The sequence below is a fragment of the Thunnus maccoyii genome, chromosome 5 (assembly GCF_910596095.1).
Source record: "Thunnus maccoyii chromosome 5, fThuMac1.1, whole genome shotgun sequence".
NCBI lineage: Eukaryota > Metazoa > Chordata > Actinopteri > Scombriformes > Scombridae > Thunnus > Thunnus maccoyii.
This window is the reverse complement of record NC_056537.1, coordinates 24,757,944-24,782,436: the sequence shown is the minus strand read 5'-3', so window position 1 is coordinate 24,782,436 and position 24,493 is coordinate 24,757,944. Positions and strand designations below refer to the sequence as shown.

At 44.7% G+C, this 24,493-nt stretch overlaps 1 protein-coding gene across 1 annotated transcript; it reads right to left on the bottom strand.

The window, feature by feature from the left end:
• Window positions 1-7,045: 7,045 nt before the first annotated feature.
• On the bottom strand, window positions 7,046-23,944 carry tshz3a (teashirt zinc finger homeobox 3a). Its single transcript, XM_042412840.1, has 2 exons — window positions 23,559-23,944; window positions 7,046-11,299 (listed from the first exon to the last, which is right to left on the bottom strand). Exons 1-2 carry the CDS (start codon window positions 23,596-23,598, stop codon window positions 7,983-7,985), a joined length of 3,357 nt encoding a protein of 1,118 aa, XP_042268774.1. The 5' UTR covers window positions 23,599-23,944; the 3' UTR covers window positions 7,046-7,982.
• Between the last annotated feature and the right edge of the window lie 549 nt (window positions 23,945-24,493).

The window sequence follows — 24,493 nt, the reverse complement described above, 5'->3', positions numbered from 1 at the left end:
CATTTTTTCCTGTGTTTCATCAGTGGGTGCATTCATCCATTCAGGATAGATTGAAGCAGTAGCCTTTAATAAAGTCACCAGGCTTGAAAATATATGAATAAAATGACATCCACTGCCTTGGATGGATCAAATTGACTTATCCTGGTAATAGCCCAAGGATAATGTGTGCATGTGTGCGAGTGAGAGTGTGTGTGTGTGTCAGAGTGGAGACAGAAAAAAAGAAGAAAAGAGCAGAAACAGAGATGGATATAGTGGTAAGACAAAGGCAGGAAAGACAAGAATATCAGTGAAATAAAACAAACTTGACCTAAGGGGACAGAATTCAATGAAAACCTGGAGCTGGACTCATGACTTTGAATCTTATTTGTATTGGTGAAAGTGACCCATCTCAGGCGCAAGTGTTATTAGGGATGCTGGAAAGGAGAAAAACAAAGCCATTAAAGGAGAGAGCAGAAGAGGAAGAGTGACAAACTTGATCCTAACAAAGTTAAAGGGTTATTCAACACAAAACATCAAAATTATGAGTCCAATTTCTCCAATTCTACAGCAATTTGATCGCGCTGAGCCACAGAGGAGTCCCAAATCCAATGATACACCAGAGGAGGCATAAAGAGTTGAACAAAGGCAACAATGATGACAAAGAAAGTTTCATATTTCAGTCAATTACAAGGAAAAAAAACACACAAACTCATATCTTGACCCAGCATACTGCTTTCCTCTCATTTTCCTTATTTTCCTGTCCTTGTTTGGCAGATGGCGGTTGGAGTGTGATGTTGACGGAGTGGTCGTGAACCACAATAATGACAGTCAGAAGGGATGGCTGTACAAGGAGACACATGTCTGTTCTCTGCTCTTCAAATGTCCAGCTTAAACTCCTGCTATGTGTGAATAAAGAGGACAGGAAGTGGCAGTTTGGCAGCTCCAACCAGGAGTGTCACTCTCAATTGCGTCCCCTGCCAGCTCCAGACACATTGCACGGCCAAAGAGGTCACGGGTCTGACTCCTCTTTTTCTCTCTCCCTCTCTCTCTCCTCTTTTGTCTGTTTTACAGGACATTCCATTTCAATGCCACCTACGCCATGCATAACAGTCAAGGAGAAGACAGAATGATGTACAGAAGACACGAGTTAGAGCGACGGCGGCACATTTTTTTTGAACATTCCCATAAAACATGAGGCCTGTCTTGTCAGATTACCCTGACACCCTGTGTCAAAATCCCTGCCATGTCTCCGTGAAGCAGAGAAGCAGATGTCCTGAGTTTGCCTTCCTCCTCTGGACAGAGCTGTCAAGATTTTCTCATGAAGGACACTGAAGACAGTGCAGATGGAAAGAATGAATAGTCTGAGGTTTAGCTTGTTTCTCTGTCAGGAATGAGTTTTATGATCAGAAACAGTGAGCTCTGTGTTGAAAACGGTGTTGGATTTTCTGGTACAAAGTTTAGTCATCTTAACAAATCACACAGCAGTCACGTCTCTAAATATTTCTTTTGTGTGAAAAAAAAATCTGCTAAGGTATCACTTTCTTAATGTCCATTATCTGCCTTAATCTATGTTAATTCAAACTGTGTTGCAAAGATTTACACAAATGTATGTATCATTAAATGACTTACAGACAGTGGTGGAATGAAACTATATACATTTACTCAAGTACAGTACTTTCGATTATGGTTGTACTTAAGTATTTCAATTTCAGGTTACTTTATACCTCTATATTTCAGAGGGAAATACTGTATTTTTTTTACTCACTACTAGGCTACATTTGTCACAGTGATAGTTACAAGTTATTTTTCAAGCTGACATTTGACATGTAAACCATATGATCAGCTTATAAAATATGACTATAATTTAGCTCCTCATTGACAACATTGAGTACATTTTTCTAATTCTTCCGTTCTTTTACTAATGAAATGAATGATTTTGAATGCAAAACTTACTAACCCTAATCCTAACCCTAACTCATGGAGTATTTTACAGTTGGGTGCTGCTACATTTACTTGGGTGAAATGTCTCAATATTTCTACTACCACTGCTTAAAGGACATTGAAAATATTGCGTTTTTACTCCTACACAGGAAAAGTCATACTACTTGTTCTTTGTTTCAGATGTCAGTTCCTACACTAGCTGCTGATAAAACAAAGCTCCACTATTATAACATTATATGTATTAAATTCAGGAACCTAGATTAAAATGCACCCATAAATGTCATTTATATCTGATAAGAAATGGTTCTTGATGATAATAAGGCCTTGCCAAACAGAGGGGAAGTCAAATGGATTTTGATTCCACTCCAAATCATTCAGTAGCTTCCCACTAATGTAACTTGATCAGGGCACTCTCAAACTCGAGCTCTGTGGAATGACAGTTGAGATTAATTTTGTCAGCCTTGTAATCGCGCCTTATTGATGTGTTTCCTGTGAAACGGCACATTGGAAAGAGCAGCTTCAGCCACGGGGCAACTGTGTTTCATATAGTAGTCATGGATGGACATTTGATGTTGACCTCCTGATCGCACACCTTCATACAATTGGGCAGGCATGCACGCACACACACTCACAGGTAATGCTCTATTATGCTGATTTATTGAAGGTTAATTTAATCACTCTTGTAATACCTGACCAGAGGGTGTTTTTACCCGTGAAAAACCCAAGTAGCAGGGAAAAAAAGGGAGAAAAACATGACAACAAATCAAAAAGTGATTTCATGAAGGTGGCACCAGAGACAGGCCAATCCATCAGAAGGGCGGCAGAGTGTGGACGTGTTGCCACGCGTGGTGCCAGGCGAGGTGCCAGGCGGTCCAAGGCACATCCTCCATGCCAGCGCCCTGAGGCTGTGTGTCCTCGTCACAAGGACAGAGAGGTCGTTAGGACCAACTGCACTAAATCACATACCTCCTCCCACCCACTGTCATGGCCGACGAAGCAGGTTGATGCTGAAATACTGGGAGAGGCAAGGCAGTTACTGGTCGAATCTACTGGTTTATTCCAAGTAATGTACATCACATCCTCTTATTCCAATTGATACCATGATATATGATGTTGTTATGACACTTCCCCTGCTTTTGAGTGCACCCCAATGTCAACAAGGCTTTACACAGAGTGAGTGATTCCTCCTAAATGCATTTTAGAGTTTTGCACAAATACATTTTCAGAGCTAAGTAAACAATGCAGGCCATTATCTAGATGTATTGTTTATGCATTTTGCGCTCCGTGGCTGGGATGAGCAAGTGAGCAAGAGAGCAGCAGAGAGAGGGAGAAAGACAAAGAAGGAGGAGAGGAGAGAGAGAGAGACAGCCTCCTTCTCCAAAAGACATCAGCTCTGTGAACAGCACGGGCAGATTTTCCATTCTGTCAGCATTTTTCTTTAGGTGCCGAACAGATAGCTAAAGGTAGCTACTACTTAATGTGATGGGAGACAGGATCTAATGGATTGATACACAGGTTTTGACATGCTATTTGAGCATGGAGCTCGCTATAATTGGTCATGTCATTGTGCATTAAACTAACGATATATAGAGTAGTGCCCTGAGACGAGTGTCTTTAGCAAATCTGTCAGATATCACACCAAAATACCTCTGACAGCTATCTCAGGCAGAGGCAGCACACTGCAACACAGCAACATGAAAACCTGCACCCAGTAGTGAATGCACATTTGGAAATCAGACCCCCTTAAATTCTTAAACCTCTCTGTCTATTTCTCTTGGTGTCTCTGTCTCCATCTCTCCCCTACTTTGCTTGCTCTCCAACAAATAGCTGTGTCTTGTTGTTAACTTAAAGGATAGGTTGTATCTTAATACAGTACTCACATGCCCATAGGTACATCAAAGCCGTTTTGGTAGTTTTTTCTGCTCCTCCTCTCCATACTGACCATCAAGAAATCCCTTCCCGACACACTTCTAATGTAAGTGATGAGAAACAAAATCCACAGTCCTCAACATGCATAAAAATGCTTTCTAAAGTTTAGTTGAAGCTAATGTGAGGCTTCAGTGGTCTAAATGAGATAAATCAAATGACAAAGTTATAGTCTTTTTAGTTAATAATTCTCTTGCATTTCTGTTGTGTTCTGACTGAACTTTACGATGCATTTTTATGCAGAACGAAGACTGCTGATTTTGTCCTCTATCACTTCTACTGGAATCGGGTTTGGAAGGGATTTGTTGATGGCTGCTATAAACAGCAGGAAGGATTATATAACCAGAAACTGCTTTAATGTACATAATGGTATGTGAGCTGAAAAAAATGTGAACCTATCCTTTAAATCTTTTATTCCATTTATATAAATTATATTATGGTTGATTTCTTTAGTGTTGTGGAAACTAAAGGCAGTATTTCCTTTCTGGCAGAAATGGTGACAGGCCAATGACCTTCATATTGGTTGACATAGATGCGTGTGGCTCCTCCCATGCAGTACAGAGACAGGGGTCAGAGGTCCAAGGTGAAGCTAACTTGGCTCTACCCATGACTCCTTCTCTGCTGTCAGAAGACATCATGTCACCTTTGGTATGGAGGCTGCGTGAATGGACAACACGGATTGTCTTCCATTTTGGCATGCAAGGATTTAGGGAGACTTGAATCTTTGTAGGCAACGACATAGTTGTTAATCAAATTATGATGTCAGCCCAGAAACACGTGGGAGGAGCATTTGATGTGCTGTTCCTCTTTGATAGCGGTTAACCCATTTTATCCTCTTAACCTGTTGATATTTTTAAGACTTTCTTTGATTAACGTGAGGCATTAAAAACACGAGAGAGCTGGCTTCCATAAATCTAACTGAAATCACAATTTATAGATTTTCAGAACCTTGTGCGTGTGCGTCACACAACAGCCTGTATCAGTTAACACAACTGTGCAAGCACGCTAAGACAGGAGCAATATATTTCAATGTGCTCTAAAGACATCCGCCACTATTTTGGCAGCCATTTTGTTTTCCTAAATACATAGCCTCTCCTCCTCAGCTGTCTGTCTGTCGTTGCTGTCAGCCACTCTTGTGTGATTGGTCTGATGGGCTTGATGCTCATCACTCTGTCAGGCTAGGCTCGCCTTTCATTAGTCTGGGCCCCTCCATCCGCCACACTCACACAAATCACATTGACATCCAAACTCCTCAGATCCACAGAGCAATTTAACTGATATTCATTAGAGGGATGACAAGAGCTGATGGGAGATCTGTGGAGTGGAGGAGTGGGGGGACTCATTCTCCTCCTATCCTATCCCTGTCCTGTCCGCCTCCTGTCTTCCCCCTTCACTGCTGACTTTGTTTTAGGAGCATTGAGGCGCATCGGCGTCTATAACTACCCAGCCCTCAAGGATAGTCGAGACAAAAGAACAATGGATAACACATCTAATCTCCTCTTTATTATCACAGAAAAATACAATTGAGAGGAGTTTTGTGTTTTTCATGCTAAATAATTGGCTACAGCAGATCCACAGCTTCTACATCGCTCTCTCCTCTTGCAGCCACTATAATGCTCATCCAAGCAGAAGTCCAATCATTTAGCCCTCTCCCTCCAGCCCCTCATTAACCCCCAAAGTGTCAACTATCTCATTAACGCCCCCAACCATCTTCACCTCGACTCCATCAGTTAGCCTAAAGCATTCATCAACACATACAGTGTTGGGGGGGGAAAAAAACACTGATCACGTCAGAGAGATAATTTTGTATCTGCAAAGACTCAGTAAGCTTGGAAAACTCACAAGATATTCAATAAGGCAGCTCAGTCTTTTTCATTTGCATTATCAATGGCTACCGGTCTGAATCCCATCTTTCAATTATCATCCTTTGTTAAGGGCTTTATTCTGCTTGTCAGATGTGAGTCATCACCGGGTTCTCCCACAACGTTAGACCAATGTATCCTAAACGTCGGAGGGCCGGGAGCAAGTCTGAGGCGGTAATGAGTTTGTGTGAGAAGACGGGGTCAGGACACAGTGTGTGTGTGTTAATTAATCTGTTCCCGGGTGGGAGGAACTGAAGCGAGATGATGAGATTTAAGAGAGTAAATGGGTGTGCTGCACTCGAGCTGTCCTCTGTTGAGTGAGCGAGCAGGGCCAGAGGCTGGGCAAATGGCCGTCACCATAGTAACCAGATAACTTCCCTGGCCCAAGTCACTCAGTCAGTCAGTCATGACAAGCAAAGCCTGGGAACATCAAACAGAAAGAACATAGTGTCCCCAGGCATCTTCAAATGAGACAAAGGTAGATGGTAGAGAATCTGAGTAAATGTGTGTGCATGTGTGTGTGTGCCTTCATCGTGCACACTGAAAAACATTTTAAAAAAAAAACTTTCTCTTTACATGGCACTGAGCCTGAATTGTGACTACTCTGATAGCATCAACACCTGCCAGTAATATTGTTAGATCCAAAAGCCTGCTTTGAGGGAATAGCACCTGTCTGTGCATTCTGCACCACTGTCAGCTTGTCTCAACGCGCGTATATAGGATCCGCTTTATTTTTTCCATGGGACAGTCTTGGAGTCCAGGTGTGAGTCAGATCTGCTGTCTGTGCCCAGGGCTCCTGATGGCATCCAAGCCCCCGTGGTAATCAGCCCACTCTGCCTGCTGTTGCAGCCCGCCTGCCTCCTCCTCCTCCAGTGGCTCGTTTCAGAAACATCTGGTGGTTTACATGCAGCACACACCACCTGCCAGACGCCTTGCAGGCAGTGGCACCACTCGCACCTCTCAAGTCCGCCCCACAACAACGCGGCGACACAGAAATCACCAGGAATATCTAGACAAACTGTGGCTGTGAAAACAACTGCACAGAAAAATGCTGAGCATTTTTAAGTTCCGTTCAGCATTTCTGCAGATGTAGGCTTGCAAGCAATCTGTCAGCTGATTTGTAAATGCTTAGCCATTACACTGTGGAACAATGATTGTGTTTTTTCTCGGATGCATGATTTTCCAGTAAGCCAGGTGAAAAATTTGATATGGCTGGCTAACGTCAGTCAAGTGTGTCAGTTATCTCTCTTATTTAAATATTGCTTTTTAAATTAGAAATTCAGATTCACCTTGATCCACAAATTTCTCTAATTGGTAAATATGAAAGAAAACAAAGGTTTTATGCAGCAGTTAATTCAATTTAATCATAGAAGCACAAGGCATTAACATATTTGTATTTTTTTTTATCAAATAACATTTATAAAACTATTGTGCAAAACAATGTCCTTTTAATCTTCTTCAAAGGCTCTGCACCAGTGGATAGTCATAGTCCTCTTAAATTAGGAAATATAACAAGTATGCATAATTTAAACAGCAAGTTGTAAGCTTATACACTATATTTACATTTTTACACAGACCTGGATTTCACGTGCCCCTCACTCAATGATAAAGAACAAGGCAGCTTTTACAATCAGCAAGTAAATCAATAGGCTGTACAGAGAAAACTATAAAAACAAGCAATGAACTTTTGCTGTTTGGCAGATTCTTTTAAAGGAGCTTTCCCAGGCATTTGGCTGTTTTAAGGTGTTAAGAAAAATTACCAGTTTGAAAGGGCATTTTAAAATCTGGACAGGACAGGACTGTACAAACGTAACAGTAAAACTTGTTGAACATGCAGTCTACCAGCAAAGCAAAACCAAACTCACAAAAATACAAAATAAATACAATAAAGTTAATACATTTCAAGTTATCAGATGACCTTCTTGTCAAGAGATTCACCATGATCATGAAATAATTTGTACTCTGTTGTCTCTCATTATCAAAAGGTGTACATACTGTATAGTGAGGGAGACAACAAATCGGGCTGAATATCTTTGACCTACAGTATATTTTGACATGTGAAATAAATGTCTTTTGAAATAGAGAGAAATCAGAAATGTTTATAGGCCGAATAGATGTAAACACTTTGTGCTGACATTTTTAACAGTAGTTCGTGGCATCTTTGTGCATTACCACACTTTTCAAATATTCAGTTTTTTTATTTTTTTGTTTTTAACAGTCAGTCTATATAAATGTATATAGATGTCTTCCAGTTTTTCTACTGCTGAGAGTACTTTAGTGTTTTTCGAGTTCACACACATATAGCAGATGGTCCTCTGGAGACTTCCCATGGCTCTTGCTGAGGTGAAGCTTGATGGCGTGCTTAGTGGCAAATTTACGGACACAGAGCTGGCAGCGGTACACTACCCCATTACTACTGCAGTCATCTTGTGATTGTGGAGAAAGGAAGGACTCCAGGGGCACAAGTTTCTCAGTGAGAGTGTGGGAGTCCCTGACAGTCTGTTTTGGGGACAGCTTGGCCACGTCCCTGATTCTGAACCCCAGGTGGGCTTCCAGGTGGCATACATATGCTGCTGGGGTTCGGATCTGCGAGGCACAGTCACTACAGAAGAATATAGGCTGACCAGAGTCCAAGTTCTTGAGGAACTTGGTTCTGCCGGTTCTCCTTAGCTGGTACTTGACGTTAGCCAGCCAGTGGCTGATGGTGGTCATAGAGAGACCTGTGAAACGAGACACATGCATTCTGTCCTGTGGGCTGAGGTCATTGATGATGTACTTCCCCTCTGATGTCTGCCTCAATGTTGAGGCAAACTGGGCCTGCAGAAGGAGGAGGTGCTGTGGGTTCCAGTTGGAGTGACGACCCTTGCGTTTGTGGCCATGCAGGGATGAGTCATCATCATCGTGCGTAGAGACCACAACCTCCGCTTTGTCTGTGACCCGGGACCGTGAGGAAGGCTTTGGGACATGGTGGGACTGTGTCAGGTTCCTCAGCATGTCTGAGATATCTGACAAGGCGTTTTCGTGTAGAGGGCTGCTGGATGTGTAGGGAGAGACCACTGTTAGCTTTGCAGGAGTAACAAGAGAGGAGGGGGAGATGGAGGAGGCTGTGGATGAGGGTGTTAAGGGGGCTGAGCCTACAGAGCCTACTCTATCGCTTTTCCCTTTTGTGAGGTCCATAGGCTGGTCGTCACTGGGCTGGCAAAAGCTATTATCAACTACACTTTCTGGCTTTTTGGTCTGTGAGGGAGGAGCGGCCACAGCAGCCCTCTCAGCCATGCTCTGGCTGAGCCTGGAGAGCAGGCTCAGGGGATCTTGGTTTGGCAAGGAGGGCTTGGCTGCTTTCCCCAAATGAATGTTCATTACTGACTGAAGAGCACTTAGAGGATTGACAAAGGGCTGCTCTGGAGGAGTATGGCCAGTGATAATGGCGGTGCTGCATCTCAATGCAGAGGTGAGTGGGGATTTGACTGCTGTCTCTCTCTTGGGTTCTGTTGCCGGGGATGCTCTGTCGCTATGGCTTCCCCTGTCACTATTGGCTGGGGTGACTGCCCTCCATTCCCGTGGTGAGTCAGCCTCTCCTCCCTTATGTGATTCTCCAGCCTCACTACTACAAGGAGAGAGATGGTTCTCCCTCTTTGGAGACAACTGCTTCACCCTTTGCTCTACTTTTGCTACTTTCTCAGTCACTTTTTTCACTAAATCCTCCATTGCCTGGAAGTTGTTGCTGGGGAAGGGGGAAGACTGCGTCAGCGGTGGGGAAATTAGGGGCTGGTTCTTGGCGAGGGAGGACAGCACTCCATCCCCTCCGTTGAACAAGAACTTCATTGGGGAATTCTTTTCCATGCTGCCCTGTTGGAGCTTTAGGGCACTGGGGAACTGGTAGGCTGCATGGATGCTAGGGTAGCCGCCCCAGCTTGGATTTCCACTCTGGGCCTTGTTGATGGCTGATGTCACAGTGTTTTCCAGTGATTTCAGAATATCAAAGCCCCCTTTAGGACTCTCCTTCAGGTCTTCTTCAGTAAGATAGTTATACTTTGAGATGTCATATTTTTCCTCCTTCTCAGCATCCTCTTCCTTCCCAACTAAATCTGCAACTTGCTTCTCATTTTCAACAGCCTCTTGCTTAGTGCACTCCTCCTCAACCTCCTCCTTTTTGATCTCTTTGAGAGGAGGGGAGGTAGCGGGGGGAGTCGTGGTAGTTTGAAGAGGTGGAGGAGAGAAGGTGGAGGGTGCGAGTGGGACAGACTGGACCCTCTGTTCAGTAGGTGTGGTAACCCTCCCTGGGTTGGGGGAGGTGGCCTCAGGAAGTGTTTTGATTCTCTTTCCCACAGAGCTGGTCACCCTCAGGAAGTGTCCTGTCACCATCATGTGGGTTCTCAGCTCTTGCAGTGTATTATGGGAACTCCCGCACTCCATACACTTAAGGATTTGGAATTTGTTGGATTCAAACTGCCAAGCATAGCTAGCGCCGTTCTGGTGGCCATAGCGGTTATTATGGGCGGTGTAGGGGCTGGAGGAAGGTTTCTGTGAGGATTCACTCAGGTCTGAATGTAGGTGCTTAGCTTTGGGTGTTCCTTCTCTAGAACGTGGTGAGGCAGTGAGGTCCAACCCCACAAGCCCCCTTTTTTTAGAAGATATGATTTTGGCTGCCACAGGGGCCATGGGCTCCTTCAGAGGCACTTTCTGGTAGTGTTTGGTCTTGATCATATGGACACTGAGGTCCTGGAGGGATTCAAAGGAGTGGCCACAATACATGCACTTCAAAACCTTCTGAGCATCCTCCTTCCCCTCCATTTCTAACAGGGATCGCTTGCGTGGTTTGGACCAGCGCTTTGCACCACTGCCTGCCCTGTCCTGGTTGTCATCGCGGTAGTGGCCTGTATCATTCATGTGAACTGTCAGCTCCACCAGGGTATCATAAGCAGCACTGCAGCCCTTACAGCGGAATTTACTGGCTCCAGTGAAGATTGAGCCAAACAGCTTTGGGTTTTGCCTGTGGAGCTGGACTGTACTAAAGAGGCTGGACTCAGAATGAGCAGGGTGACGACTCTGGGGAGGATGCTGTTGAAGTGTCTTTGCCACTGCAGACTGGTGCCAGTCATAGCTACTGCTGCTGCAGCTACTACTGCTACTAGTGCTGTTGCTGCGAGTTGGCTTCTCCGTAGAGGCAGAGGACTGTGCCTGCGGTGGTGTAGAATTAAAGTTCAGTGGTGACCAGAGCGGACTGGTCAGGAAGCTAGAGTAGACAGCCTTCATATGTTCCAAGGTGTCCATACCTATGGGGGGTGTCTTAGTGCCACCATTCAGAGGTGCTGTGACCAAGCTGCCCTCAGTTTTTCTGGAGGGGCTCTCAAAGTCTGAGAGACGATCACTGGTCTCACTCACATGTGACTCACTGTCAATCTCTTGTCCAGAGAGCTCTGCGGCCCCTGCTGATTCCTGGTCATATGCCTGGTCCTTAGCAGGCCCTACACTTTGCTCCGCAAACTCATCTTTCATGGGAAGGTCGTCCTGAGGGGCTGAGGGTAGGTCGTCTGCTTCCACCTCCTCATCCCCCACAGTGTGCTCTGCCAGATCCTCAGGAGAATAGGCTGCAAGAAAATGGAGACAAAGAGAGAAAGAAAGAGATGAGTTAAATTGCAGAGAGTGAACACACTATGTTAGAATAACTGGAGAAAAAGTTTCCCTGCTATGTGTGCCTGAGGACTCCCAGGGATAAATGAGCCATCTGTGTGGGAGCCTTTAAAGCTGAGCTGAGAAATTACAGTCATCCCATTTCACCTCATCAACCGTTGAGGTGTTATTTTCCTCTAGGCGAGCCTGTATTTATATACTACCCCAGCCACACGGAACTTATGCCTCCCCTCTCTTCACTCCTTCTATTGGAGGAAAACAAAAAAGAAATATCTTGGCAAAAACATAATGCGCCATTTTATTTATCTCAGGGCGCAACAGCTTGAAATGAAAACTAAATCTGAAATTAATGAAGCCCAATCTCACTGTGGCATTCTCCTCTGGGGTAATAAATGAGTTGGATCAACCTCCATCTGTCAGTTAATATGTCTGACGCCTCTTCATCTGCCTCTTCTCTGATTACACACACATACATACAGACACACACACATGCACACGCACACAGACAAAGAACATATCATGAGGAGTTTAAAGAAAGGGATGTCAGAATTTTGTTGAAGAAATTTCGACATGTTAGATAGAAATCCCACAGTGTCATCTGGACTGAAGTGAGTTCATTAGTGTCTTAATGTGTGGAAAATGGTCAATACTCTGGGTTCATGCCGCATTCATGCTGCAAATCTCAACAGTCGACACAGGTGTTAAATGTCATGCAAACGTAATACGGAGGCATTTCACACATCATAAAAAAGAAAAAGACAGGAAGAAAATAAAAGTAGGAAGAGAATGAAACAGAGGGAAGAGAGGGATTTAGAGGATGAGGTGAGAGTGAGGATTGTCAACATGATGGCGATGCATAAGCGACCTGTCACTTTGCATGTAGGCGCCCACTGCTCATATGGAGAGAAATGGTAAGTGTGCGTGCGCATGAGTTTGTATGAGAAAGATACGTGTACTTTAGGGCTGCACATGCACACACACACACACACACAAATACACACAAATCCCCATGTCCTCTGTGGCTGCAAACCTGCCCACACAACGCCAACTCACCCACCACTCACCCCCGTCTTCCGCAGTGTCACCATGCCCCCCTCCCTCATTTCCTGTCCACCTCACTCACTAAACCGCTCAACTTAAGGAAAAACAAATAATCTCTGGACAGGTCTGAGGCCATTTGGACAATATTGTAAACTAAGACAAATGCCACAGAAAGAAGCTGTAGGTATGGGCTTTAATGCTTTGGGCACTCACACAGTCAAGCTTGTGCATGTGGACACAAACAAGCACACACACACATACACACACGCTGTGACTAAATCCTTCATTCCCCCCACCGCCCTACACACACACGTCCAGTCTAAACAAAAATGTCATAGCTGAAATAACTCTCATTTCCAGTGCTAACAGCCAATCTCTAGGCAGCCATGCGGCTGGCGCTGGTCTGATTTGGGCCCTGGGGGCACAGTCAGCAGGCAGCCCCACTGAGAGGCCAGCCTAATGGAGACCTGGCAGGTGCGGCCCACTCTCCGTCCTCCCGGAGATTTGGTTTGTCACTAGATATCCATTACCTGCCATTCTCCGCTGATAGGCCCCGACAGCCCTGATCAAAAGATGTCGTCGGGCCCCAGTCCGCTTGGCAGTCAGTGGCATGTCGTTTGTAAAAAGGGCCAAGCAGGGTGTAAATAAAATGACATGATCACTTCCCTGGCCCCTCATGTTCTGGACACAATTATGATAATGTGGAAGTGGAGGGGAGGGAGGGGTCTGGGAGGATGGAGGAAGGGGGCGAGGAGGTAAATCGCTCATGCTCGGGCAAACATGCGAGGGAGATATCGCACTGCTACCAGTGCTCAAGCAACTGCCCATAACCTTTTTCCTTTCGCTTTACTCTCTTTTCTGCCTCTCGTCGGGAAGGTAGTAGTGTCAGATTCTCATTTGAAAGAGGAAATCCAGCCAGGATGAGGTAGTTAATGTGTTTGTCTCCTGACTAGCTGGTCACAGATGTCAGCTTGCATCAGGGGAGCCTGGCACACCGCTTGACCAAGTTGTCAGGTCACCTTTCTCTCCCTCAACAAGGAAACATTCCACATATTTCTCCACATTGTCTGGCTATTTCATCAAACTATCGTTATATCCAATTTCACATCATGCGATCACATTCGTAAGCCTTCCCTGGCCTCTCAGTGTGCTTTAACTTGGTAGTAAATGTTTTACATTTCATACTAATAGAGCTGCGGCCCTTTAGGTTATTGTTCATTTGTCATTAAGCCGAGATAGCGCGCAGAGGGGGAGAGAAGAGTCCAAAAGGACCAGCTATAAAAACCTACAGAGTCTAGCCGTGCTCCCAGGCAATTTAAAATGCAAAACAAAAACCATTATGTCTGAGCACTATCTGTTAATTTAATCCCCAATGACTGATAATCCATCACACAGGGTGACAACCACATCCAATTATTCTCCCTGGCTTGACTGACAACAGAGGTTATTTATCAAGCTAATAAAAGGTGATGGGAGTATAGAGGCTCCCTTAGAATAAAAAAAGAAAAGGATTATAAATGCAACAATACTCTTGGATTGCAGTCTTAACTAATATCTAAGCATATGGTGTAGGGCCAGTGTGTGAGTTTTCCTAATGTTTGTGTATATGAGAGAGAAAGTGTGTGTGTGTGTGTGTGTTCTTGTAATGATAAAGTGAGCTGATGCCATGTGGGGGAAAGACAAGAATCATTAGCTTCCTTGAATGATTCCTTTGGGGTGGGGTGAATAAGAAGGGTAGGAGGTGCACTTTCACACAATCTACATCTCAGTCACGGCTCACACAAAAATAGCAATAACACGTTCACACAAACACACGAGCTGCAGAAAATATAAGTCTCACATGCAGAAACACACATTTCACCTTAAGATACACAGCCTCAAATATACCCTCACGTAATTATAAATAAAGCAAGTCAGTCAGTCATGACACCAGCGCGGCCCCCCTACCCCCCATCACACACACAAACACACACGCACGTAGATGCAAGAGATGAAGAAAGACAGTGACATCTTGGCATGCAGGAGGCATTCCTGTGGAGTATCATTTTCATAAACATAAGGGCCGCAGACGAGGAGGGAGAGATCATCTGATAGAAATACTGCAGTGCTGCTCTGACGATCAGGAACAACAGACAGGGCAGGGACAGGGGGTGATTAAGCAGGAAGGTGCTGTGGCTGCCTGTAAAGCAGAGCCTTTCAGTGTCTCTCTCTGCCTCCTTCCCTCTGTCCCATGGGTTATTTCTCCTCAAGTGCTGCTGAAAATACTGTCTGTTTTTGATGCTGTGTTTTAAACCAGGCCTCGTATGCATAAGAGATTATATGAAGACCTGGATAAAAAAATAAAAAATAAAAAAAAATAAATCAATCGTGTGTTTCTCAAGTAGAAATCGTACACTGCCATCTTTAAAATAAGCTTCAAATCTTTTAATAAATGAGTGAATTTGTGAATACGTCTACATCAAGCTTCAATGAAATCCTGTCCTTTTTCTTAAATCAGTCCCTTGATGACCAAAGAGCATGTTCCTGGTTTGGCCTCCACAGCTGGGGAAACAGTCTGGAAGCCAGATCACACCCAACAGCAGCGGGGTAAACAGGATGTGTCATTAAAATCTCTACCTGTGTCTGACCCTCAAACTCCAATGACTGCTTGGTCTCTGAAAATAAAAAAAAAATACAACCTTGCCACAAGCATTGTGATATAAAATGCTGAGTCCTTTGTGCGGTCATTACGAGTACGATATTTCATCTGTTCTTTTTTACGCTAAAAAAGGCGCTGCATAGACAGAAGATGTCTGTATATTGCAGAAAGAATGTACAGCGCCTCTGTTTCTTTTTCTGACATTATTGTGCAAAGATGTGGTGAGAACACACACGCACATACTCCTATGTAAAATAATCTCTAAAAATGATGGTTAGGCACTTCTGTTAACTGATGTAATGTATGATGTAAATTCAGTGTGTTCATTATAGTACATTATGTGGATAGAAGAGAGGAAGAAGAATGCTTGGTTAACATCCTCAGGGGATTTTAAAGAAAATAGAACCAAAATGCATGCTATTGCAAAAGTAATGTTTATATGGGTTTTCATAGCTCCATTGTATCTTTATTTATCACTGTATCACTGTACGCAGAGAACTGTAATATGCGCAAAGATGCAGCTGGAGTCCAGGGAGGGGAGAGGAAGTTGTCTACATGGGTGGTCCTTTATAGCTTACTGTAAAGATTACAAAAAAGCAGTATAAAGACAAAAACAACAAAAACAAAGCACAGATTGCCGTCTATTGTTACTAGTTAAATAAATTCTACAACTATGCATGATTATAGGATTTTGCCCTGTTGACATTAAAGAACTGAAACACACTGAGCTGTACTTCTTGCATAAAAATACTATCTAAATAGAGTGTATCGTGTCTTATTTTTGAACAACAGAGGGAAGGAGGTAAGACGTAGTTGCCGAGACCTTTGATCACATGTTGGTTTGGATATTTGAAGTCAGTCGGTGATTGGGAAGCAGGTCTCTAAGAGGAGAGTTAAACATGAGTGTATCTTGACATGTGTACAGTATTTTAACTGGACCTTGACGCCCTTAAACCAACACGGCCCCTCAGCAGGGGGCTCTTACCGACAGGAAACAGCTCTAGAACGCTACAGGACAGGAAGTCACCTCAGTCACAATCAAAAAAACCACAAACCACCGACTTCCACTCACTCTCTCAAGTTTCCCAGCTGCCCTAAAACTCTTTAAATAGATTAGAATAATTTAGTCCAAAACAGCCTCATTCTGTCAAAATAGCAGCAGATCAGTAACATACCTAAAATGCCTTTCTGTTGTACACATTTGTCAAAGTAACGCACTCAATCTAACTTAGTTCTCTCTCTCTGTTCCCTTTGATCCTCACAGTCTGGCTCAAAGTCCCACGAGAAAATATGTAACAGGTGATCAGTAGCCATTTGAAAAATTAACAAGTCCTGACATAAGTCCTTTTTTTCAGATATGACCAGAGAAGGCTATCTAGTGCTGCGCACATTCTGGGTTTTTTAATACATATCTCTGCCACTATGTTATGCTCATACAAGCTATCATGTTACAAGTGATCATGGATGTCTTTGTCAGATTTTATTTGTGTGTGTTCTCTACCCCCTGATGGCATTGTGAATACATTGTGTCCGCCGATTGTAGTGCAGGATGTGTGATATGGGAGATGGGAAAAACAGAGAGATCATTCTGGCCCCAGGCAAAGCTTAGGGCTGAACCTTGTCAATGCACAAAGTAAGAAGAGGGAGGGAGGGAGAGAGAAAGAGAGAGAGATAAAGAGAAAGTGCAGCTGAGAGATAGACAGAGAAAATGAAAGAAAAACAGAAAAAGAGACTAACACTCAATAGATTCAACTGTCGGCTGCTCGTTGTGTTATGACTGGACCTCAGAGCTGCCAGCTGCACATACAGAGCTTCAAGACCTGAAAATTAACCTTGTTTGTCTGACACGAAGCGATCCACAAACACATAAATGCCTCCAGTTATAAACACCGATATAGAAGAAAACGAGGTGACCAAACTCATAAAGTCCTAGTTTTTACAATTTGAAACTTGATGCAGTCACAATAAGCGATAAACAATGTGGAAACAAACAAACAAAAAAAACAACACAAAGAGGTTAAACAGGTGCAGACTCAAGGGCAGTAACACCGATGGAGACTCCACAGGAAGGCGATGTTCCAGTCCGACATGCACACCGAGCCTGTCTCATCTGGTGATACGTAGTGAGTCAAACTTCCTAAAACTATCCCACATCTCGGCCTCCATCACTCTTTCTCTACGCCTTATTCAAACAGTTCACAATCAGAGCTCCATGAAGCAGAACTGCTGTTTATTTCCCCATTCCTTGAACTGTTTAGGTCTCATTTAACAATGGTGTTAAAAGGTCATCAGGCTGTGTGAAAGGAGCTATACAGTGAGGGAGGCGATAAACTGGGGTTGAAAGTAATGCTAAAACTAAGCTGAGGACACTCACAGTCTGACTAGGTCCAGTAGGTCAAAGACAAACAGTGTGCAATGATTAGTTTAGTTACATTTCTTTTCACCTCCAGTGTAGTGTTTTCATAACTGGATTACACAGGACCTGTTTAAAACCTGTCTGGTCTGCTCATGTTTTCTTTGCCCCATGGACTTTATTGTATTTTATATCAGGCCTGTGCCAGCACAGGGCAGGGTGTGCAGATGTCAGACCTTCCCTTTGAGGCTTTCATGTGCATTACTGTAGCTAAATCTGCAAGTCTAACTTGGATGTCTGTCAGGGCTGAAGGTATGGCTGGGAGTAAGACAATAGAGTAGGAGCTCAAGCTGGAGCTAAAGTTGAACCTAAGGGATGGGCTCAAGACTGAAACTGGGATTAAATTTGCGGCTCCTAGCTGGGACTACAACTGGGACTGTGTTGAAAGTTGAATCTTGGGGTAAGTGTGTGTGTGTGTATGTGTGTGTGTGTGTGGGGAGGGGGGGGGGACTGGGAACAAAGTCTGGGCTGGGAGTGGGACGACCAAACCCCTCTCACAACACACAGCTGCTGCCATGATCGCCTAGCAACGAGGAGGTGATGGACGCAGCCTGAAGATGGATGGCCACCATAAATCACGGTAGTGTGTAGGAGGAGGACGAGGAGGAGGTAGGAGAATGAGAGAGGGAACAAGAACAGGACAAAAAAAACCCAACAAAAAACAACAACAACACAACAACAGTTTTTGTGCAGCAGCAGTGTTGGCCTTGCCTTGACCTCTCACTGTACTCTTTTATTCATGATTGTTGGGGAATGACGTGGGGCTGGGGACTCTTCTGGGCAAAGCTAAATGGAAACTTCTAGGTAGTCATTACATTCGGTTCGATTGGATCCAATGGATCATTTTAATGTATAATTGCAATAAACTCCTTTGAGGCTTCTACAGAGTTTTTTCATGATTCTGCTAACTAAAGATGATAATAATGACAGACTATACCTTTCATAAAGCAACTCTCCAGGCAAGGCAATCTGGGTAGTGAAGTTGCGGGATAAACATCCCTGGGCTATCTGATTATGGCCTACTGCTGCGGCACTGGTGTCTAGTAACACTCAGAGAGAGCGCTCAGCCATCCATCACACAGTGAGTGTCTGTCTAAGGCTTTCCACCCTGCTTCTTCTCGTCCTGGCTCTCCAGTTACAGCAATACACGGCTGGCCTAAATAATATTCTTCATGATAAATGGCACTATAAGCCTGGTATCCATCATTAATCTGATTTTTAAAGAAGCATCCATCTTGCAGAGAGCCTGTTAGGGCCACGGGAGAGCAGAGCAGCTCGGGTTCATTTAAAGGCCAGGCTGCTGCATGAGTGATACCTGTCAGCCCTGCTCATCAGGGAGCAGCACACACACACACACACACACACACACACTCATAAGGCATTAAACATTGACGCCATATGGTCACACGTGCATGCGCACACACACATACTTCTACAGTGCCTCTACACATGTTCAGCTTGCATATATTATGAGTACACAACAACAATCACACACTTGTCGGACTTGTTGTATACTCACAAAGCATACTTCTCCCCCTTATACAGACATCCAGAGACGTGTCATGGAAGAACATTCTGTCACTCATCAAAACACAACTCAGTGTAACTCAATCCTCCCTGTCATCTCGAAAAAATCTCCCCTCCCAAATGCTTCTGCTCAAGGGTTTCAGGAAAACTCACTCTTCCCTGGAAAAACTCTCTCACACACAAACGACAGTCTCTTTCCTAGCTCTCCATTTCTCTGTCTCTCTCCACTGACTCTGCACCTCATTCCCCATTCCTCTCCTTCTCTTTGTTTCTCTCAGTCCACTCTCTGTCTTGTTTTATCCTCTTTCACTCTCTCTTTCTCTTCCTCTCTGCCCCCTATCCACCTCCCTCCTCTGTGTGTCTGGTAAAGCCTGTTTGATAAATGACACACGTCACCGTGTCAGAAGCGAAGGGTGGGTCAGTGATAAATGACTCTGTTGAAAAGGAAATCGGCTCTCTGGCATGGCTGGGCTATTCTCCTCCTGGATTGGGTTTCAGGACCCCTGAAGACCAGAGCGGCTCAGTTTCCCCGAAAAGAGCACACATCCCATCAGGCTCTGACGCTCTCTACCTCTGGGAGGGGTGGAAGACTGAGAGCGGGTGGGTGGGTGGGTGGTGGGGTTGGAGGGATCCAGCCTGTCCCAATTGTCGCCACAGTGCAGCTGCATCTATCACAACAGCGGTGGGACTATTTTTACAAAGCCTCAGACTCAGTGCCCAGACAGCAGTCCCGGCTGAAAACCTCGGCTGAAAGCACACTGAGAGCTGAAAGGAAAGAGTGGATGGCTAACGGTTTTTCTATTTGTGACACTACTACAGCACTTACACTTCTCTTTCTCTCCCGGAGCCCAACCCTATGGCCTGACATCTGCCAAGTGCGTGTTAAAAAGGAGAGGAGGCCCATTTCACCACCCCCGCTCTTCTTCTTCTCATCATCCCTACCACCAGCACCTCCTCCTCTTCTTCCTCCCCCTCTGCCCTCTTTCTCTCTTCTCTTACACTCCCTCTTTCGCTCACTTGCTGGCAGAGTGGCACTGTTATCATTACACAGGCAGGATTTATGGAGTCAGGGCCTATGGCAAAAACAAAAAGGCATCTGTCAATACCTGTGGGAAACACTCTGTCAGCCCTCCTCCTCCTCTATCCACTGGTGCTCACAGCCTCATTAGGTATGCACTTATCAGACACATAGATCACAGACGTGACTCAACCTCACCGGAATCCAGCAACAGGACTTTCATTAGCAACGGGGACTGCAAGGCCAAAACATTAGCCACACTCACACCTGCAAACAACGCCAGCGGAGGCGTATTGTTGTTAAAGCTCACTAACGCTGTCAGTCCGTATGTCGGCCGAACAATTAAGTTCCAACTCGCGCTCCCCTGCTGCTTCCGTAAGGGCATGCTTTTCACACATAAACAACAGGAAGTCAGACAGATATAAAAACAGCGTACTTCATTTCACTCACTGCTTTTACAACCCAGCCACAACATGTGCACATGTGTCTGCAATGTGTGCTATAAAAGCTTGTATCTTTACTAGCGTCAACACTGCATGTTTGTCTACTACGTCTTGTGTTGCTAAGTTGGCATATAGACTGCATAGGTGAGAAAATATAGAAGAGAAGAAGAAACCGGGCGACGTAAAAGGACTACAGGGTTCAGAGAATTATGGCAAGACCCCAGCAGGTAGTCTACAGTTACAATTCCTTTCATCACTATCATAAGCCAAACCACACACACACACTATCAAACCCAACAAATCAGAAAGTGGATGCCCACTGATTTGAGCCTGCACACAGACACACTCACAGACAGACATGAGTGATGGCTGCCAGTCTGGCAGCTATAATCCTGACCCTGCAGAAAGAAGAGACTGTTGCTGTGGAGCCTGGTCCAAACCAGCCTAGCTCCCCCACCCCTCTCCTTCTGTCTCAGACTCTCTCTCATACACAGTCATACACAAATGACCAGAGCACAGGTAATGGTGTATGAAAAGGGAAGGCGGCTTTCTCTACGGTGGCCTGACAGTGCAGTGACACATGCAACACTCTGGATACTGTAAATACATTGACACCATTCTGTAGACATACTGTACAGGTTCGACATTCCACTCAAATAGCCGCAACTTTGCCCACATGTTGTAAAGCCGATGTCGACTTCCCGTTAAATCAGTGGAGTATTTCAACTTTCTGCAGCCATTTCAGCAGCTTCGGGCCCCAGGGCTTGCGGCAAAGCTAATCGCCAGCCACGAAGGAAGGAGGTCTGTATTACCACAGCTGGGAGAGTCTCTTTCTCATGTTTGCTTGGCTGTTTACGTGGCCAGCTGCCCTTGGTTGTTAAGAGCACTCAGACCTGACCCAGGTACGCAGGCCCATTTGTCACCTGCAGCGGAAAATTGAGTTACAGCACAACCAAAGGCGAGCGGCTCTGTGTAATATCAAGTTGATTACATCAAAGTGGTGGCAAACCTCATTGGGCTGGGCACCCCGAGCTTGTCATCTCCAATCACAGGGCCTGTCAGGACTCCATCAGCCTCACGGCTAATTGGACCAACGCTAATGAAGCAGGCAAAACAAGTTTTCTACTATGGAGAGAGAAACCCTCTCAGACAGAGGAAGGAAAGAGAGAGTGAGAGAGAGAGAGAGAGGCAGAAACTGAGAGAGTGTGTGTTTGAGAGACAATGAGAGAGCAAAGCAGGGTGTGTGTATGTGTGTGTGTATATATGGGGGGGAGGGTGGGGGGGTGGGGGTAGATTTTTCATGCAAGTCTCAAGGTTGCAGTGGGCTGACTCTCCCCCTAAGTCCCTAATCAGGGCCCATCATCTGTCATCCTTTTCTTTGCTCTCTCTATCACCATGCTCTGTGCTGCAATCAATTCATCATCACCCTTTGTGTGCCACTGAACAGTTGACAACTTTATAACTTGCAGCTGCACGGGCTGACTGACAGGGGTGGAAGGGGAGCATGAAAAAATGAAGAAATGAATAGATGAATGAATGAACAAAGAAGCATGGTTTCAGGGAGAAAAAGTTGTTTTCTAAAAACACAAAACGATCTATATTACAGCCTTTTATTCCCTTTCGTCAACAGAGAAACAGCAGTGTAGCAGGGAGGAGAGAGTAGAGAGGAGGAGAGGAGGAGATGAAAAAAAAAGCATCCTTCTCACTGATCTGAAATCAGAAAGCTTTCAGTCATTCTTTATGTGCTCCCCGCGGCCACTCTGAGCCAGTGAGCATGTACATTAGGCTGGGGCATTTTGATGAAATAAAAGCCCAGGCCAGCTTATGGCTAAACAGAATGGGAGCACTCACTCAGCCTGTCTCTGATTGACCATTAAAGCCATTGATGAATGGGCCTGTCAGGGGAGAGACAATTATATCAAACATGAAACAAAGCCGTTGTGACGGCCGGTCTGACAGAGCAAACCCATTCCTCCCCTCCATTACATAGCACACGGCTCCTTTTACAACCCCTAACCCACTCCTCCCGCCTCCTCTACCCACTGTGTGTGTGTGTGTGTGTGTGTGTGGGTGTGTGTGTGTGTGTGTGTGTGTGTGTGTGACTGTGAGTGACTGTGTATGTGTTCAAAGTGAACAAGTGAGCATGTGCACATGAGAGTGTGATGTTCTCTGCTGGAAGTGTGTGTCTCTCTGTGTGTATGTGTGTGTGTGTGTGTGATGTCTCACTGTGAAACCACTTTGTCCCCCCTTCTTTCACTTTTTCGTGAGTCACTTGACCATCAGAGAGAGAGAGAGAGAGAGAGAGAGAGAGAGAGAGAGAGAGTAAGAGAGAGAGAGTGTGTGTGTGTGAGAGAGAGAAAGAGAGAGAGGGTAAAAAGTACACAGGGCCTTTCAAAGTGGTTTAAACGTGACGTCAGGGGCCTGCAGCACATGGTGGGAAGTGATTTTCTGATGCAAATCGGGAAGGATCAGATCAAAGCCGCATGACAGCCAATCAATCAACCGTCAAATCAGACATGGCAACTGTCGATTATGGCTCCTTCCAGCCCACGAAACCCCATTGTCTGCTCTCAAATTGTTTATCTTATCCCAAGAAAAGAAAAAAAAAGCTCAGAGGTAGGGGTTTTTCTTTCTCGCTTGTGCAAAGAAGTTATGCGCTCGGATCAAATGCGCACAAAGCCCTTATGTCCACCTTATGGCACGCCTCGGGCACTCGCCCTCAACAGGAAAACACTGTTTATTTCCAGAGTTACTATTACAGATCACATTTAGATGGCAGTTCGGATCGGGAAACTGTCGGGGATTCAAGTTGGGAACAATAGGAAGCGAAAGTTTACAGCAGCCAACTCATCCGATGGGACTACTGTAGCTGCACAGCGTGGAGAGCGAAAACGCAGAATCACAGATCGTTGTATACAAACTGTACATCCGCTTTTTAAAAAAGGTAACAGTTTCTATGAGGTCTCGCAAGAGTAGCCAGGAGTGACAAAGCGCATCGTTAGTGAGCAAAAAAAAAAAACACAAAGTGGAAACGGAAATGCTGTGACTGTAAAGTGAGCTTTACAAAACCAAAGGTGACATCCGCAGCTTTATCATAATAAACCTTTTTACGCACATTATAGTTGGATCTACGTACCTGCTGCGCGCTTGGGCGCTTCTTGTTTCCTCCGTGGCATTTTTTATTTGCGGGGATTTCCGTGAAACTCCTCTTTTTTTCTTATTCAATATACCCCCTCGCTGTATCCGGGAAGATCCACCTCTACTCAAAAAAGATTCACGCCTTCGTGTAGTAGACTGCACAACATCGGGGAGTCCGATGGAAAGAAAAACTAAAAATCATCGTTACGGAATAGCAGCCTGCGGGGAAAGTCAGCGGGGAAATAAATAAACGGAGCGGGGTTTAAATAAAAAAATATTGGTGTGGTCGCGTTGAGAATGTCAGCGTTGATAAGCCAGCGTCCACCTCGGCTGCCTGGTCTGGCAACAGGCGAAGTTGAGGGATAAGAGAGATGATCGCGTCACTCACAGCAGGAGAATGGGCAAACCCACCGCTCCGTTAACTCTTTACTTCTCAGAGAGGGGCGGACACCACACACCAGTGTCCTCCTACCTCTGCTCTCCTTATGAATCACCGCTTACGAGCTATTAGTTGATTATTACACATTGCAGACTGATCATCACCAACCACAAATAATCTGAATAATATCCCAAAAATGTCTCCACAACGGACATGTGTCAGGTATACTCATCATGAGGGAATATAACATTTTCACATTTGAATTTGAATCTATCCTGGTGAAATTCACATGGAAATGTAGGAATGTGCTGTATTTATAACTATTTATTATTATTGGAGTTTTATAGTTCTTTTAAGTCATTATTACATCCTAGTGATAATAATTAAACACATTTACTACAGTCAATTTGCAAAAAACACACTGATGATAAAATTATTTAATCTGACACATTTTCAAAGCTTTTGAACAGGTTCATGATTTCAGTTGTTTTGTGCAATATAAACTATTAATTTTGCAATGTAGAGCAGTATTTATTACCATTTTTTACATATCA